The sequence below is a fragment of the Elephantulus edwardii genome, unplaced genomic scaffold, assembly GCF_000299155.1.
Source record: "Elephantulus edwardii isolate Elephantulus edwardi_28Jun2011 unplaced genomic scaffold, EleEdw1.0 scaffold00006, whole genome shotgun sequence".
Lineage (NCBI taxonomy): Eukaryota > Metazoa > Chordata > Mammalia > Macroscelidea > Macroscelididae > Elephantulus > Elephantulus edwardii.
In genome coordinates, this window is record NW_006399756.1 from 29,156,938 (window position 1) to 29,173,661 (window position 16,724).

General features: G+C 38.9%; 1 protein-coding gene across 2 annotated transcripts in view; it reads left to right on the forward strand.

Moving 5' to 3' along the window:
- Positions 1-857: 857 nt before the first annotated feature.
- The window catches only part of MGEA5 (meningioma expressed antigen 5 (hyaluronidase)), a 29,047-nt gene continuing 13,180 nt past the window's right edge, over positions 858-16,724 (forward strand). Inside the window, exons 1-9 of one of the 2 annotated variants that reach the window (XM_006880007.1) lie at positions 858-1,511; positions 6,288-6,339; positions 7,476-7,573; positions 9,074-9,204; positions 10,598-10,769; positions 12,001-12,099; positions 13,651-13,935; positions 15,046-15,204; positions 15,693-16,306. In XM_006880007.1, coding sequence (XP_006880069.1) covers positions 1,304-1,511; positions 6,288-6,339; positions 7,476-7,573; positions 9,074-9,204; positions 10,598-10,769; positions 12,001-12,099; positions 13,651-13,935; positions 15,046-15,204; positions 15,693-16,306 — 1,818 coding nt within the window. In that variant the 5' untranslated portion in view covers positions 858-1,303. The remainder of the gene's footprint in view (positions 1,512-6,287; positions 6,340-7,475; positions 7,574-9,073; positions 9,205-10,597; positions 10,770-12,000; positions 12,100-13,650; positions 13,936-15,045; positions 15,205-15,692; positions 16,307-16,724) is intronic. The other variant, XM_006880008.1, reaches the window with a different exon arrangement.

A 16,724-nucleotide genomic window follows, 5' to 3' on the forward strand; every position in this document is an offset into this window, starting at 1 on the left:
GAGTGTACTGGGGGGACGGGTGGGTAGGGAGAAAAGAGCAACAATGAATGAATGGAAATCCAAAGTCTCTGTAAATTTTCATTAAAATTAATTTTTAAAAAGCACAAAAAAGAGAACAAAATTTGAGGCCTTTTGAACTCTCTTCGCTACTCATCCTTTATGATGCAATTCCAAAGTGAAGCCTTTGCCACCTCCCCACAAGTATCTGTCCACAGTTCCTCTGAGCTCCTGCAACACGTGGGTGCACCATGTGCGAGAGTATGTGCACTAGCTTGTCTCCACCACAATGGTGTGAGCACATAGTAGCCCTATAGTCAAACATGAGGTAGGCTCACCAGATGCAGTCTGTTGCAAGAGGAAATGAACGAATGATTGCATTTTTAAATGGGTGAGAGCCACATAAGGGAAAAATGACTGAAGGTGGTGAGGTGAGCTACTTGGAGAGGTGTATTCACAGAACCACGTCTAGGGGGAAGAAGTGCAAAGTGCCCACCTACTAGAAGCATCCTGATAGAAAGTAGGTCAGTGTCTTTCTATCGCTTTAAGAACAAGAGGCTTCTCTTCCGCGCCTGCGCAGTCAGAAAGTAAACACCTCTCCTTTCACCCTGCCCCCCCCTTCTCCCAGTTGCCCTACCCAGGCGCAGCCTCATCCCATACTCCCCTTCTCTGGGTGCGGTAATGGTCCGTCCCAGGGTGCCGGGCTTAAACTGGAGGGTGGAGCGCATAAATGGTACATCCCACTGTCTTCATTACTTACAGATTCTACTTCACCTTTATTCTAATTCCCCCTACCGAATGCGGTTGAATGGGTTGACCCAGAAGGAGGGGGAGCTGGGTTGAGAGGACCGGTCTGAGCCGGTCTGCGACGCAGGCGCAGTGCGGATAAACAGGAAGCGGGCAGTAAGCGCAGTGTTAGGGGCAGCAAGCGCTAAGGGCGGTTTTGAGGTTTTGCTAGAGAATCAGTGGGAGAAGGAGCTAGTTAGGCGGTAACAGAGGCTCACTGAGAACGAGGGAAGGAGCTCTGGCCCTCTGCGTTCAGAGGACGAGAGGTCGCGGCCTCGCTCTCAGCGCCTGCTCCCGGCTTCCCAGCTGAGGCTGCGGCTGACAAAGGGCTCGCGCCGGTGCCGCCGCCCTTCTCATCCGGGCGCCTGCGGAGAGGGAGGGGGAAGGGCGGAGGGGGCAGGGAAGGAGCCGGAAGGGCGCGCGCTCGGAGCCGAGGCCGTCTCCAGGGCTCCGGGCCAGCGGCCCAACGGACGGAGGCCGAGGAGGACCTGCAGAGGTGGCGGCGGCCGTGGGCAGAAGAATGGTGCAAAAGGAGAGCCAGGCGGCGCTGGAGGAGCAGGAGAGCGAGCTCAGTTCCAACCCTGTAACAGCGCCCACCTCCGCGGGAGCGTCGTTGGAGGCGCCGGCAGCTCAGGCCCCAGGAGATGACAACCCGGCCGGGGCTTCGGGCACGGCGGTGGCCGGGGCGGCCGGCGGGGCTCGGAGGTTCCTGTGCGGAGTGGTGGAAGGTGAGCGCGGTGGCGCGGGCGGCCCCGTTAGGGACGCCTTATCCCCTCGTGGCGGAGCCCTGGCGGCTCAGTGGGTTGGCCCGCCCTTACGGAAAGGTGGGAGGTTCGGATCCGCCGGCCGCTCAGCGGGGGAGAGACCTCACAGTCGGCTCCCTTAGAAACCGCAGCCATGGACACTGCGCGGGGCAGTTCTGCTCTCATCTGTCTATAGGGTCGCTCGTGAGCGTGTGCGGGCTTGGTTTTCTGGCTTTTGTCTTTGTAGAGGCAGGCGTAGTGCAGAATTTCAGTGCACCTTTTGTTGCATTTTCTTCGTTACTGTGGAGTCTTCTGCAACTAACCCCTTGTGTGCTGTGACCTTTCTTCGGAAGCAGATCCTCAGGGTTCTCTGGTTGGTTTCGAACCCTGCCCCTTAAAGCGTTCTTTATGGACTCTAGGACTCGTTGAGGTGGAGGAATTCTGCAAAAATGAGCTTTGGAAACCCAGTGTCCCAGTTCTCTGCCCTGCAGGGTAGTCGCTGGGTCGGGAGTCTCCTTGGTGGCAGTGTGTTTAAAATTGTGTTGTCTGCAGGGGGTGCAGACCTGCTCAGCTGTTCACCAGAGGGTTTTGGGTCCACCCGGAGTCACCTCAGAAGAGAAGCCTGGTCATCTGCATATGCAGACTCGGACACCGAAACCCTGTTTACAGGCAGTTCTGCTCCACACAGTTGGGGTCTTCATGAAGTCAGAGTTGACGTTAGGGTAACTGATCACTGGGGAGCCCACTAAGTTTTGAAAATCGAGCGTCCTACACAAGGGAGAAGGAGCCGGGGAGGCACAGTGTGTTCTGAGTTAGACTGCTGATGGAAAGGTCAGCAGTTTGAATTCACCAGCTGCTCTGTGGAAAGATGGGCTTCCTCCTGCCATCAAGATTTCCATTTTTTGGAAACCCAGTGAGTTTCCAGGAGTTGAAGTCGGCTCATGCAGTGGGTTTGATCTTTTAAAATAAGGAGAGGCTCTGAGTTTGGCAAATCTCAGTTCTGATAATTGCCTGGAATTCCCTTCTAGCTGCTAACAGACTTGGCCCCACCCTCCTGGGCTTGAAGCCAGGCTGGCCCTGGAGGAGGCCTTGTTTTTGAAGCTGCCTTTTAGGCGCAGGATTTTACTGCTGGAGAGTTTTGTTCGTTAAAATGGAAAAACTAAAAATTCATCTATTGTTTTTGCCTCTGCCCTTGGAAGGGAAAAGAAAATTAACTCACTCCCACAGGCCTGTCTGTACTCCTGGAGTAAAGACCTTTATAATTGATTAATAGTATTGAGGTTTGGTTGGGTTATTTTTTTTCTTATATTTAGAAATTTTTTTGTTGTTGAGCCCCCACTCCCTACTGTTTCAAGATTCATTTGCAGCCTAGAACATTGCTTTCTTTGCCAACTACTATGATTTCGCCTTGAGGGTTATGACTTTGAGACAGATTCTCAGAAAACCTCACAAACCCCCCCAGATTCTCAGAGTATCTTGAGATACTACTAAACTTAAAGACCACAGCCTTTCTTGCCTTGTTGTGTACCAGAGAGAGAACCAACCCTCTCGTGGGTTTTCAGAGGCAGTTAATCACACTGGAGGAGATTGTCCATCTGTGGCTGGTGGCCTCCACCACGTGCCTTCAGGATTGCAGCTGCAGTATCTTGCCACTAGGCCTCCAGAGCTCTCCTTCCTATTTCCACTTAAAAAGGAATAATGAATTTGAAAGTGGGGGGTGGGGTGGTATATCACCATTTCCAAGGACAAATGTTCTGGCTCCTGTTCTGTGGAAGCATCTGTCAGTTGCTCGCTCAGAGTTTGACATATTTCTGAAGCATTTTGATTGACTCAGAGTTGCTTATCTCTTTTTCGATATGCAATGGTGTGTCTAGGGATTACTCTTTTTTTAAAAAAGAGCAAAGATAATGGAGATGAAAGAAGGCCTGGTTTCCTGGTTAAGAGCATCAGTTTCTACAACATTGTTCATGTAGGCACAGAATATTGATTTGAAAATAGGAGGTGGTTACGGTATTTTAAATGAGGTTTAATTGTAGGAGAAAACAGACTAATTTGCCGCTATAGTAGGAAGTAAAACAGTTTGTTCAGCCATGAACTAATGAGCTTGCAGAATTTAGGAGAATGGAAAGTTGTATATGACTGGGGTCACTGTTTATGAAAACACTGATTTATGTGACTTGCTAACTAATATATATTCATTGAGCTTGCTTAAGTACAGTTAAGGAAATTCTAGGGGGAAAAAAATTGTGAAGAGCAGTGCTGAGGACCCAGAAATTTCAGCACTAAATTGCAATGAGTTTCTAAGGAAACCATCGTTAACGGTGGAGAAACTTACTGTGGCTTATGGCTTAAATAATTTAGTTAGTTTTGTTGGATTAAATTCCTAGGTTATAGTCAATGGAAGGACAAGTTGACCCTTTAATGCTGGGTAAATTTGCACTTTGAAACAGTTGAACACTTCACTTACTGAATTTACAGTTTTTAAAACATTGAAAAGACTTGGAGGGTTTTCTTGTACAATAGTAAGGCTGAAAGAAACGAGATGTACTTCTTCCAGCAAGATTTGCTTAGGGGCGCTCCTCTTCTCAGTGTGTTGTTGTTTTTTTTTTTTAAATTCATTTTTATTTTATACCTGTTTATTTAAAAAGTTCATATACATTGTTTTTTTACACCAGAACTTTTCCATTCCTTAAACCCCTTCTCACCCCCTCCAGGGCTTTTGTAACCTAGAAACTGCCTGGACTCTTTTCGTGCTCTAAAAACCCAGCTATGGGTTGGTCCTGACTCCATTGCACATAATAGCCACAACTCCCTGTGTTTTCAAATAGAATTGTTTTCACTTTTTCAATTTGTTCTTTATCCACGCCCATTCCCTTTTGTACTGTCTTGGTGACTGAGCACCTGAGAACTGGATTTTTGGTTGTTTTTATGTTGTAATTATTACTAAAATGAATGAGGATAACAAATACTGTACAGGTCCTCCAAGGGTTTTGGGGGTTTTCCCCACACACACACAAAGTTTGTTGGCTATCATTCATGGCAACAGCACTGCTTCTTGTTTGTAATGCTAATTTATCAAAATCATGAACTTGATTCTCGAAGTCCAGTTAGGGTTTCTTGAAGGTTAAAATGTTAAACACTTAAAATAATTTATTATTATTATTATTGTGTGTGTGTGTGTGTGTGTGTGTACTGTCAAATCAGATCTGACTGGTACAGGAGGAGATTGTTCCTCCTTCTCCAGGAGAGCATCTGGTGGATTTGAACTGTGCACCCGTGAGATTGCAGTGCAGATTCTTGCCACTAGGCCACCAGAGCTCGCCTAAAATAATTTTTTGATAATAGAGTGATTCTAAGGGAACCCTGGTTGCTTAGTGCCAACTTAAAAGCACACAGTTCAATTCCATCACCTGCTTTACAGGAGAAAGATGGGCAATCACCTGTGTGATTTACTGCCTCTAAAAACCCGCTATGGTCAGCTATGAGTAGTACTGACTACAAGGTGTATAACAACATAACAGTGATTCCAAATGTTTAATGCCTGTTTCTTAAAGAGAAATGATTGTTACACACTGTAGGAAAACAAACACTAGACTTTATGTAATCATGAATATTTTAGACCACAATATAATACTGAATTGTCTAGCTTGGAAGTGTTTCATATCTTGGTGTATAAGTAATTTTCCTTCGTCTGCCATTGGTGGTGGTGTATATACAGCATCTATCCTGTCTAGTTATTTAAGAAATTTCGGTCCTTAATTCACTTACGTAGAGACTGTTGTGTAGAGAGCATTTTGTGTTTGGGGTATTTTATTAACCTTAATAGCATCTATGAGAATTTGTCCACACCACTTGCAGATTTGAGAGATACATTGGAAAGGTTAGGAATGATGTCAGGTCTGTGTGGTGGAGCACCTTAGGGAGCATCAGTACCAGTTTGCTGTTTAATACTCTAGTCATACCATACATAGCAAGTCACATTATTGAATTTTCAGTTGTTAAAACCGTTGGAATGGAGTTTCCTGTTTGGACCAACTTGTCTGCTAAATTTTTGGGGAATGTGGTTACAGGCTTTTTTTGGGGGGAGTCCTTTGAGTATCAGGAATTTTAAATAGTGATACTAAATTTAATATTTTCTAGATTCTTTTCCTAATTCAGTTCTTACCTATATTTTCTCCCTTTTAAAGCTATCTAACTCTTTTACTAGTTAGTAATTATTGTTACTAGTTTTATATACTTTGCTCCTCTTATTGTATGGGAGCTCTGGTGGCATTGTTTGTAGGAAATTGTGCTGCTGACCCAAAGACTTTGTTTTGCTGGTAGTTGGAATCCACCAGAGGCTCTGAGGAAAGATAAGTGATCTCCTCCTGATGTGATTGACAGCTTAGGAAACCTACAGGAGGAGGAGTGATGAGTCACTTCTTAATCAGTGGCAGAGACTGACTCGTTTTAAGATGGAGGTTCTTTTAAAAGTTAGATTTAAATGTATTTGGTCTTTATTGACTGTGAGAAGAAGTACAATTTTAAAGTAACTGCATAAGGAGAAAATGTTTATGGTAAAATTTTAAAAGTAAACAAAAAGTAAAAGTCACCTTATTATGTCAGCACTCTTAATGTTTTACAGTAGCCTCCAGGTTATGGAGTATTGCACAGTTTTTAAAAAGTATGATTGTAATGTTAAGTTTTAAAACCTGTTTTTCTCAAGAAAAAATTTGTCATATTGTAAACTGGAAAATAATTTCATTCTTGCTTTGAACCTAGGATTTTATGGACGCCCTTGGGTTATGGAACAGCGAAAAGAACTCTTTAGAAGGTAATTTTAGTGCTCGCTTCGGCAGCACATATACTGAAATTGGAACGATACAGAGAAGATTAGCATGGCCCCTGCGCAAGAATGACATGCAAATTCGTGAAGCGTTCCATATTTTTTGTTCATTGAAATGAAAAACAAATGAATGAATGAATAAATAAATAAATGCCTTAGAAACTACATGATGAGGCTTCCTTATAGTTTCACTCGGAGTCAAAATCAACTTGATGGCAATGGGTTAATGGGTATGATACAACTGATTAGATTTCTCTTTTCTAAATTCCATTCTGTCTCCCTAATTAGAAGAGTCATTCTTAGATTTTTTTTCTTTTCTTAGATTCTTCAAGTGTACTTCCTAGGTGTCTTTTGTACATACACAAAATGTATACTACACATTTTGGCCAACTGTGTAATTCCCCTCGATCTCTGTGTTATTTTCACCAGCACAATGCCATTTGCTATATTGGGAATTTAACTTAAGTTCTGTATTTTCAACAATAAATAAACAAAATGTTAAAAAAAGAGATAATTTTATAGAGGGGAGAATTTTAAATCCTTACTGCTTTCCAAAAAGTTGCTGGTACTATATGTCAAGAACAATTTGATGATAATAGTTGGAGTGATTTTACCTTAGTCTTTTATATTTTCACAAAGGCCAATAGCTTTCAAATACATCCTGAGTAAACGACACACGTTTTGGGTTTCATGTAGCTATCAGATGTAATTATATTTCCGCTTAAAACTGTTCTTTCAGGGAGCTCTGGTGGCCTAGTGGCAAGAAGCTGCACTGTAATCCCAGAGGTGCATGGTTCAAATCCACCAGATGCTCTGCTGGAGAAGGACCGGCAATCTCTTATACCAGTCAGATCCGATTTGATAGTACACACACAAAAAATAATAATAAAATAAAGTTTAAAACAAAAACAATAAAAAAACACTGTTGTTTCATGTAATACTAAACAAAGCTGTTGACATTGTTTGTAATATATTTTTAAAATTCTGATTTAAAAATGGTTGAAGACCTGAAAAGTTGAAGTAGAATATTAAAAGCTTTGTTTAAGATAACCTAAGGAAAAATTTCTTATTTATAGCGTATAAATACTGCCAGTGTATGCACATGTAATTTTCTTTCCTCTTAGGCTTCAGAAATGGGAATTAAATACGTACTTGTACGCTCCAAAAGATGACTACAAACATAGGATGTTTTGGCGTGAGATGTATTCAGTGGAAGAAGCAGGTAATCTTTCTTTTTTTGATTCATTAGTTCAGAATATGTGAAGAAGATGATCTATATTTTAAATATAATTGTCCAAGAATTTTATTAAACATCTCATCTTCACAAAATACTATGTAGTATTTTGTGGGTTTTTCCATCTGATAATGATTTAGTTTATGTGAATTATCAAAGATAGTATGGCACTAACAAGTTTCAAATTATAAGTGAATTTAAAAATCCATGGTAAACCAAAACAGTTTTAAATAAAGATCAGTATTTATTGATCTTTTTGCTTCTATGTCTTGGCATATTTATTTAAAAATAAAGATCTCATCCTAGTCAAGTCCTATACTGAAGTAGACAGCCTTTGCAGAATTTCCTTGCTATATGTATTCTTAGCGGTATATCAGAGAACCTTCTTGTAAATTAAAACAAGTCCTACTTTCTTGGAAGACCTGAGTGCAATAGAGAACATTTTTTTTTTAGAACATTTTTTATAGTAGAATTAAATAGTATATGTGTGTAGCTTACCAAAACATTTCACTGCCAAGCCCATCTCAAGGAGTTTATTTTGGATTATGAAGACAGTAAATTTAGCCCATCTCATCATGTTATTGTTTACAAGTCTATAATTTAATTGTGCCTTCAACTTAATTATTTCCTGGTGGTGTTGGTAACGAAATTTAATGTGTTCAAAAATCAAAGTATAATCAAATTACTATCTTGGGATACCATTAAGTTATTAAATATATATCCTATGATAGGGAGTAGGAAAAGAGTCTGTCACATTTTAAAAGCTTGAGGATTATTTTTTTTTTTGCCCCCTTCCACTGTGCATCCCACTTAAGTGCCTGAAGCTGATGAACAAGGAGGCCAAGAAATGGGTCAGGGCTACGATTGATTCACTCTGGCATGAAACACGGTCAAAGATCCATGGGGACAGGTCTGCCATAAATCCAAACCCATACCTAAAGCTTCAGGATTTACAATGAGTGCCTTTCCTGTGGTTGTAAAGACGGAGTCAGGATTGGTAGGGGGCATAAACTGTAACTCTGATTCTGAAAAAAGCAGTTTCTCCTTTCTGAATTATTCAGAAATTTCAGTTGTTCAGAGACAGTGAAAAGAACGACAACAGCAAAAAAGACAGAAACATACTTCTCAAATGCTTTTAGATACAGAAATTGTTGAGACGTGACAGCGAAAGGAAGAGAATATTGATTTTGGCTTGTTTCATAAAAAATTAACTATTTGGAAGGGGAAAAGAGAGAACTTTTCTCTTGGTTCAAATAAAGATATGAAAACGATAGTTTGGTTTTTTTCCCCCTCTTCATATTGGCCTTAAATAACATTCTGCTTGGGCCTTTTTATATGTATGGCCTATTGATAAGTTGAACAGTTTAGTAAAATTTAAGGGACTTCACTGTAAATTAGAGGAAGTTACTTTCTCTTCTCTTCAGTTGCAAAGTAAACATTCTTTTAGTTTTCCGTGCTGCTTTCTAAAAAGATGAACTCTGTTCTTAGAGCAACTTATGACTCTCATCTCTGCTGCACGAGAATATGAGATAGAATTCATCTATGCTATTTCGCCTGGATTGGATATCACCTTTTCTAACCCCAAAGAAGTGTCTACACTGAAACGCAAATTGGACCAGGTAACAGCCTTGGTTTTTAACTATGCTTCTTGATTCTGTACTTAAAACCATGTTTTCTATGTTTTTATGACATTAAAAAGAAACAAAAAGCCAAAAAACAAACCCAAAGAATAAACAGACTGATTATTAGATTCTGTTCCAGAGATGCTGACACTATGGAAAGGGGACCAAAAACCTGTGTTTCTGGGTTACTTATTTCCATTATGGAAAACTCTTGGATGCCCTTGCATGCTTTATTTAATTTGTTATAAAATTTGTATAGAGTGTTAACCTATAAGACATTAATTCCTTTGTTTATATGGGCAAGAGGTTGATTCCTTTGCAAATGCTTCACTAGATTCCTCTTGATAAAATGAAAAATAAACTGTTGGGGAACTTGATTTTACAAATTTCAAGGCTTCCATTTTCTTTACCTGTGTTTTATAAGTATCGGTTATAAATAAGATCATCTTATTAGTGTAAGATGTTCTGCTTAGAACTATTTGATTCTTGGACAGGTTGGGTTTACCTGCCAAAGAGTTTTTAGGATTACCATGTCTTTAAGAATAGAGTAAGGCATTGTAAACCCCCCACGCTCTCTGCAGCTATCCAGTATGAGGGAGTTGGTGATGAATGGGAGTTGGAGCATTGAGTGTGATGCGCTCCCATAAAACATCTGACAAGAAGGCTGCAACAGAGGTGGTAGATACTAAGTTTTTAACATCTGCAATTATTTTATCTTTTAGTATTTTTCTGAGTCTGTTGGTACTTCTGTAACCAAACCAAAGATGTAATTAATCGCACCACGTTGGCATATTACATTAAAACAAGAATGAAAGAGGCTCTAGACCTTTATCCTTGGTTGGATGGATCTGGGATTAGCACAGTTTCAGGCTTCCAAAACTTCCCTTAATGAGGGTTTTTTGTACAAGGTTATATTAACAATAGCAACTTGAAAAATTTAAAAGAAAACTTAGGGGCTAGCAAGTTACTGAGAAGGAACAACTCAGTGAAGGAAGGTGATTATACTGTACAGCTTGAAGAATGTAGGCAATGTTACTAAATTGTCCATGTAGAAACTTGAATAGGTTTCTGCTGTGATTTTTATTAATAACAACATCATTTTCTCAAAAAAAATTGCTACTCAAATTACCATTTACCTATTCTGTATACTGCCTTATTCAATATCTTAATCAAAAATTAATGAGCACCAAAAAAAGAATGAAAGAGGACTTCCAAAACTTATTTTCACTTTTAGTTTCTTTTTTTGAGACTATAAAAGCAATGAATCCGGTTTTGAATATCCCACTAAGAAAAATATTTTGCTTTAAGCTGTTATGTATTTACTTCAGATTCTGGAGTCCTTTTTGTCTTTAAGATGACCTGGTGACATTTTACTTTGCTTTCTTTCTAGGTTTCTCAGTTTGGGTGCAGGTCATTTGCCTTGCTTTTTGATGATATTGATCATAATATGTGTGCAGCAGATAAAGAGGTATTCAGTTCTTTTGCACATGCCCAGGTGTCCATCACAAATGAAATTTATCAATACCTAGGAGAGCCAGAAACTTTCCTGTTCTGTCCTACAGGTATAGTATATAATAGCTTTATAGTTAACTTGCTGTTAGGTTATATTGAGTTGATTCTGACTTCTGGTGACCTCATGTGTATAGAGTAGTGCTGCATTTTGTTTTAAAGGTTGTGTCCTTCGAACAGCAGAGCAGTTTGCCTGACTTCTGAGGTGGTTGTGAACCAGGACTACAAACTAGTTCATTCTGACTCCTATCCTTGCTGAAAATTGCATTTCCACTCTAGGTGTACTGAAATTAGGTCTGCCATTTTTTATAAGATGCTCAGAACCTATATTTTAGCACTATCTTAGTATATAGAGTCACTTAGAGATTTGTAGGAATGTAGATTCTGATTTTTTTGTATCTGGAGGGTGAGGGATTGTGTATGTGCAAATTCTTAAGGGAATCAAACCAGAATAAGTTGATTTGAAGTCCTGGTTTGAAACGCCAATCTTTCAGTTAATTGTGTAGCACCTAATAATTTGTGTCTTTCAGGGATTCATTTAGTTGTCTTGAAATAGATTCCTTTCAGAGAACATATTTGGGCTTTGTTGTGCCCACTGTGCAGGAGCACATCCATATCTACTTATTCTTCCACTCCTGGTATATCAGGGCAGGGAATATTTTTTTAGAAGACATTTCTCAAATTCCTAATTTGGAAGAATTTTTTTAAAGACTAATAAATTACAGCTAACTAGATAGAGTTCCTGCATTGTGAGAACTACCTAATTCAGCCCAGGTTATAATTTAAGTTGCAGTTGAATGGATAGGGTTGCTGTGAGTCATAGCCTGATGGCATATAACATCATCATCTGGTTGAGTAGTCTTGGGCAGTATATTGTAGTAGACCTATTATGATATTATTCATTTATTCTCTTGGTGTCTGAGATTGTATCTGAGAAAGAGATCATTCAAGATCACGTAGAAAATGCTGGAATTTTAATTTTTTTGTAGAAGTGTTAGGAATGTAGGGGTTTCAATACTATTAAAGGGTTAAAGGAGAATATCAGATTAGACCAGTTGATTCATAAACTACCCACTTGAGTTTATATTCTTTTAGGTATGACATGGGAGGTTTTTATAATTTATATGAATAGAATTGGTAGACATTTTTCCACAGTTAAAAAAACCATGACTGAGTAGTGGGGCTGTGAGTGGGTGGGTGGGGCCTAAAACATTTTTAAAAACCCAAAACAAAACACCCTTGACCATTTCACCCTTGACTATTTTCTTTTCCCCCTTTATCCAGAGTATTGTGGTACTTTTTGTTACCCAAATGTGTCTCAGTCTCCTTACTTAAGAACTGTGGGTGAAAAGCTTCTCCCTGGAATTGAGGTGCTTTGGACAGGTAAGTTTTTAACTTTAAGATTTGTACAGTAGAACCTTATTAACCAGAACCCTAAGAAAAAGTAGGTTTTGATTAGTTGACGTTTTTAATTGACCATTAAGAAAGTTATCTTTACTACTAAAATACTGTTTGAAAAAAATTATGCAGTCTTTGCTTAATGTTAAAAAACTCCCAAACTTATAAAATGGATCTTTTGAAGATGCTGCCGTTAATGTAAATTGAAATTTCTGAATAATGCAGACATACAGAGAATTGAGCTAAAGAGTGTTGATGCCAGCCATAGAAGAATGTTGTGTTTAATGTAAGGAAAGTTGTATTAGATTAAGCGTTAACAATCACCTAGAGTCAACTGGCTTTCATTCTGAGAATGACAGAAACTCTTCCAGAATTTAGGTTGGAGTTTGTTATAGTAAATTCTCAATTAGATATAAAATGTGTGTGAAAAATTATTTCTTACTGTCACAGTTCTTGTATAGAGGAAATTTATACAAGTTTTAAATACCTTTTGACTGCTAATTCAGTTTCCACTAATTGCATTCTAGAAATCTTTTTAGTATATATTGAGGGAACTAAAACAAACCTTTGAATAATACTATTTGTTGCTTTATTAGTTTAAAAAGAAAAATCATTGAAAGTATAACATGGACAGAACAACTATGAGATACCATTTCACCCCAGCAACAACAGCAAAGTTCAACAGGGCAGCTAAACAACAAATGTTGGCAGGGTTGTGGAGAGATGAGACCTCGTATTCACTGCTGGTGGGAATGTAAAATGGTACAGCCACTGTGGAAGACGGTCTGGTGCTAGAAAGTTGGAAATAGAAATACCATTTGATCCAGTGATTCCACTACTGGGAATTTACCCTAAAGAAACCACAGCCACAGCTCAAACAAACGAACACCCATGTTTATTGTAACATTATTCACAATAGCAAAGTGATGGAAGCAACCCAAGTACCCATCAATGAAAGAATGGATAGAAAAATTATGGTACGTCCACCCAGTGGAATACTACACAGCATTGAAAATAGTGAAATATAGTGCAACAATGAATGAATGGAAACCCCAAATCTTTGTAAATGTTTATGAAAATTAATAAAATATAATTATAGAAAAAAAAGAAAATAGTGAAATAGTAAAACATTGCACAATACAGTGGAGCCTTGAGGACATTATGCTAAGTGAGATATCTCCATCACAAAAGGATAAATACCGCATAACAGTGCTGTTACAAAAGAAGAGAGACATGGGGGAGTGGAGAGGGAATAAGGAGAGTGGATAGATAATGAACACTGCATTAGAACAGATGAGGGGAAGAACTGTTTGAAAGGAATATATGATTATGCATTATATGTATGGCAACAGTCTGGAACAAGGGTTGCATTGAGAGGTGGGCTTGGGGAGGAAGAGGGAAAGTGGGGAAATGTGCAATAATGAATAAATAAAAAGTTATTAAAAAAGACGTACAACATGGAAAATATGATAAAATAAAATTTTTTATGTAGAGTATGTTGTAAAGATCCTCTTAACAAGTGATTATTATTTCTAGGTCCCAAAGTTGTTTCCAAAGAAATTCCAGTAGAGTCTATTGAAGAAGTCTCTAAGATTATTAAGAGAGCTCCAGTTATCTGGGATAACATCCATGCTAATGATTATGATCAAAAGAGACTATTTCTGGGCCCATACAAAGGAAGATCCACAGAACTTATCCCAAGGTTAAAAGGAGTCCTTACTAACCCAAATTGTGAATTCGAAGCTAACTATGTTGCAATCCACACCCTTGCCACCTGGTACAAATCAAACATGAATGGCGTGAGAAAAGATGTAGTAATGAGTAAGTAGTTGTTGACCCTTGACCTTGGAAAGAGTTAGGTTTAACTAGAGCTATTGACAATCATGTTTTTTTGTTGTTGTTGTTTTTTTTAATCATATGTTCTTTTGTCATCACAATTTATGGGGCTTTATTACGCTACATTGCTTATTCTTTAACTAAGCACATTTAGATTTTGCTTAATTTGTGGAATGTATTTTCCTTTTAGACAGTAGTTTATTTATGAAATAGAGTTATAAATAAGAGTGGGGGTGTTTTTAAAATTATTTTTTGTGTGTGTACCGTCAAATCAGATCTGAAATCAGATCTGACTGGTACAGAAGATTGCCTCTCCTCCATCAGAGCATCTGGTGGATTTGAACCGAAGAGTGCTAATTTTTATTGTAAGAAGATACATAGCAAAACATTTGTCACTTCAACAATTCTTTATGTAATCACTGGCATCAGTCACATTGATAATGTTTTGCCACCTTTGTCATTATTCTTTCGAATAGTATTAGTGACTTTTTATTGTAGTAAATATATAGGTGACAAAACATGTGGGCTGTTAGTTTTCTCCTTTCCTTCCCTCCCTCCTCAGGCATTTCTTGTCACGCTTATTATGTTCATAGAAGTTTCCCCATTAACTTGCAAGCCTCTTAAGGGTAAGGATTGTTGGCTTTATGTAGCGCACAGTGCCTTGAACCTTGTAGTACACTAATCTATGCTCATTGGATATTAATGACTGTTGCTTTATTTCACTAGGTTTAGATGACTGTTTTAGGTAAAACGGTTCATTGAAGAGTTTTGTTCTTTCTTGCTTCCCTCCCCCCAGAGGTGAAAAGAAAGGCAGTTTACTAGGAAAGATAAATTACAGAGAGAAAAAGGAGTTACTTTTCATTGAAAGGGTAGGGTGGAGGGGACATACAGCAAAAGCTCCATTCCTGAGGAAGGATCAGGAGTCTCTGAAAAGAAATAGGGAAGACTTTGCTTACTTGCTTATGGTTGAATTTTTTTCTTGTTCTAGTTCGTTGCTTCTGTGGTTGTAATATAACAACTAATCTTTGCCATTTTATTACTCTCATGTCAAGAGCCTTTTGTAATCCAAATTTTCTTACGTTCTTTCTTTTGTAGCTGACAGTGAAGACAGTACTGTGTCAATCCAGATAAAGTTGGAAAATGAAGGCAGTGATGAAGATATTGAAACTGATGTTCTCTATAGTCCACAGATGGCTCTAAAGCTGGCTTTAACAGAATGGTTACAGGAATTTGGTGTACCTCATCAGTACAGCAGTAAGTTTGGCAGTGCTTTGAAAAGGGGGTTAGGTTATACATGCTGAATCACAAAGTAAACAACACCATTGTCTACTTCTTTGCTTTGGAGTATTACACAATGTTAAATTGGATGAGATTTAGGGTTCTAGAGAATAAAGTCTTTAAAAAGCTTACATTAGTCTTAAATAAATAGCTTTTATCTTAATAGCATTCCAATTTATTTTAAAAATGCATTATTTGAAAAAAAATGCATTATTTGCTTTTAAATATATGGTTTTAAAAAAGATTAAAGGAAATGTTGATATGTTTATTTAGGCATCTTTTATCACCTCTGCACCCACTTAGTCACATTCCCGGTGAAATTTAGAGAAATTGCTCTTCATTACAAGCCTCCATTTATTTGAGGATCCAGTTAATAAGTAGAATGAGGAAGCATTTCTTTAGTGTTCCTAATGCTTTAATAATACTGGTGTTACTCATGACGGAGTATCTTTTTCTTTTTATAGGTAGACAGGTTGCACATAGTGGAGCTAAAGCAAGTGTGGTTGATGGCACTCCCCTGGTTGCAGCACCTTCTTTAAATTCCACGACTGTAGTTACAACAGTTTACCAGGAGCCGATTATGAGCCAGGGAGCAGCCCTTAGTGGTGAACCTGCAGCTCTGACCAAGGAAGAAGAAAAGAAACAACCAGATGAAGAACCTATGGACATGGTTGTGGAAAAACAGGAAGAATCAGACCACAAGAATGACAATCAAATACTGACAGAAATTGTTGAAGCTAAAATGTCAGAGGAATTGAAACCAATGGACACTGATAAAGAAAGCATAACTGAATCTAAATCCCCGGAGATGTCTATGCAGGAAGATTGCATTAGTGATGTTGCCCCTATGCAAACTGATGAACAGACCAACAAGGAGCAGTTTGTGCCAGGTCCGAATGAAAAGCCTTTGTACACTGCAGAACCAGTGACTCTGGAGGATTTGCAGTTACTTGCTGATCTCTTCTACCTACCTTACGAGCACGGACCCAAAGGAGCACAGATGTTACGGGAGTTTCAGTGGCTTCGTGCAAATAGCAGTGTTGTCAGTGTTAATTGCAAAGGAAAAGACTCTGAAAAGGTGAGTTTGTGTCCTTTATCTGCTTTTTTTAAAAAAAATTATTATTTTAATGAAAATTTACAGAGACTTTGGATTTCCATTCATTCATTGTTGCACTTCTCTCCCTCCCCACCCCTTCCCTCCACAGTACGCTCTTCTCTTTGAAAAGTAAAATTCTTTCATTGTTTTACAATCCATCTCCCGCCCCCCAAGTCCACTCCACTGTGCAGCCTTCGCTCTGGACTCCTGTCATGACAGTAATAGCTAATCACATATCCCTTTTAAAGAGTTTTTTCCCTCATCTATTTCATTGCAGTATACATTATTTATCCCATCTTTCTCAGTCTCCCCCAACCCCGATGTCAGTCCTGTTTTATAACAGTGGCTCTATGCCATATTTGTCATTTTGTGACTGAGATATTTCACTCAGTATAATGTC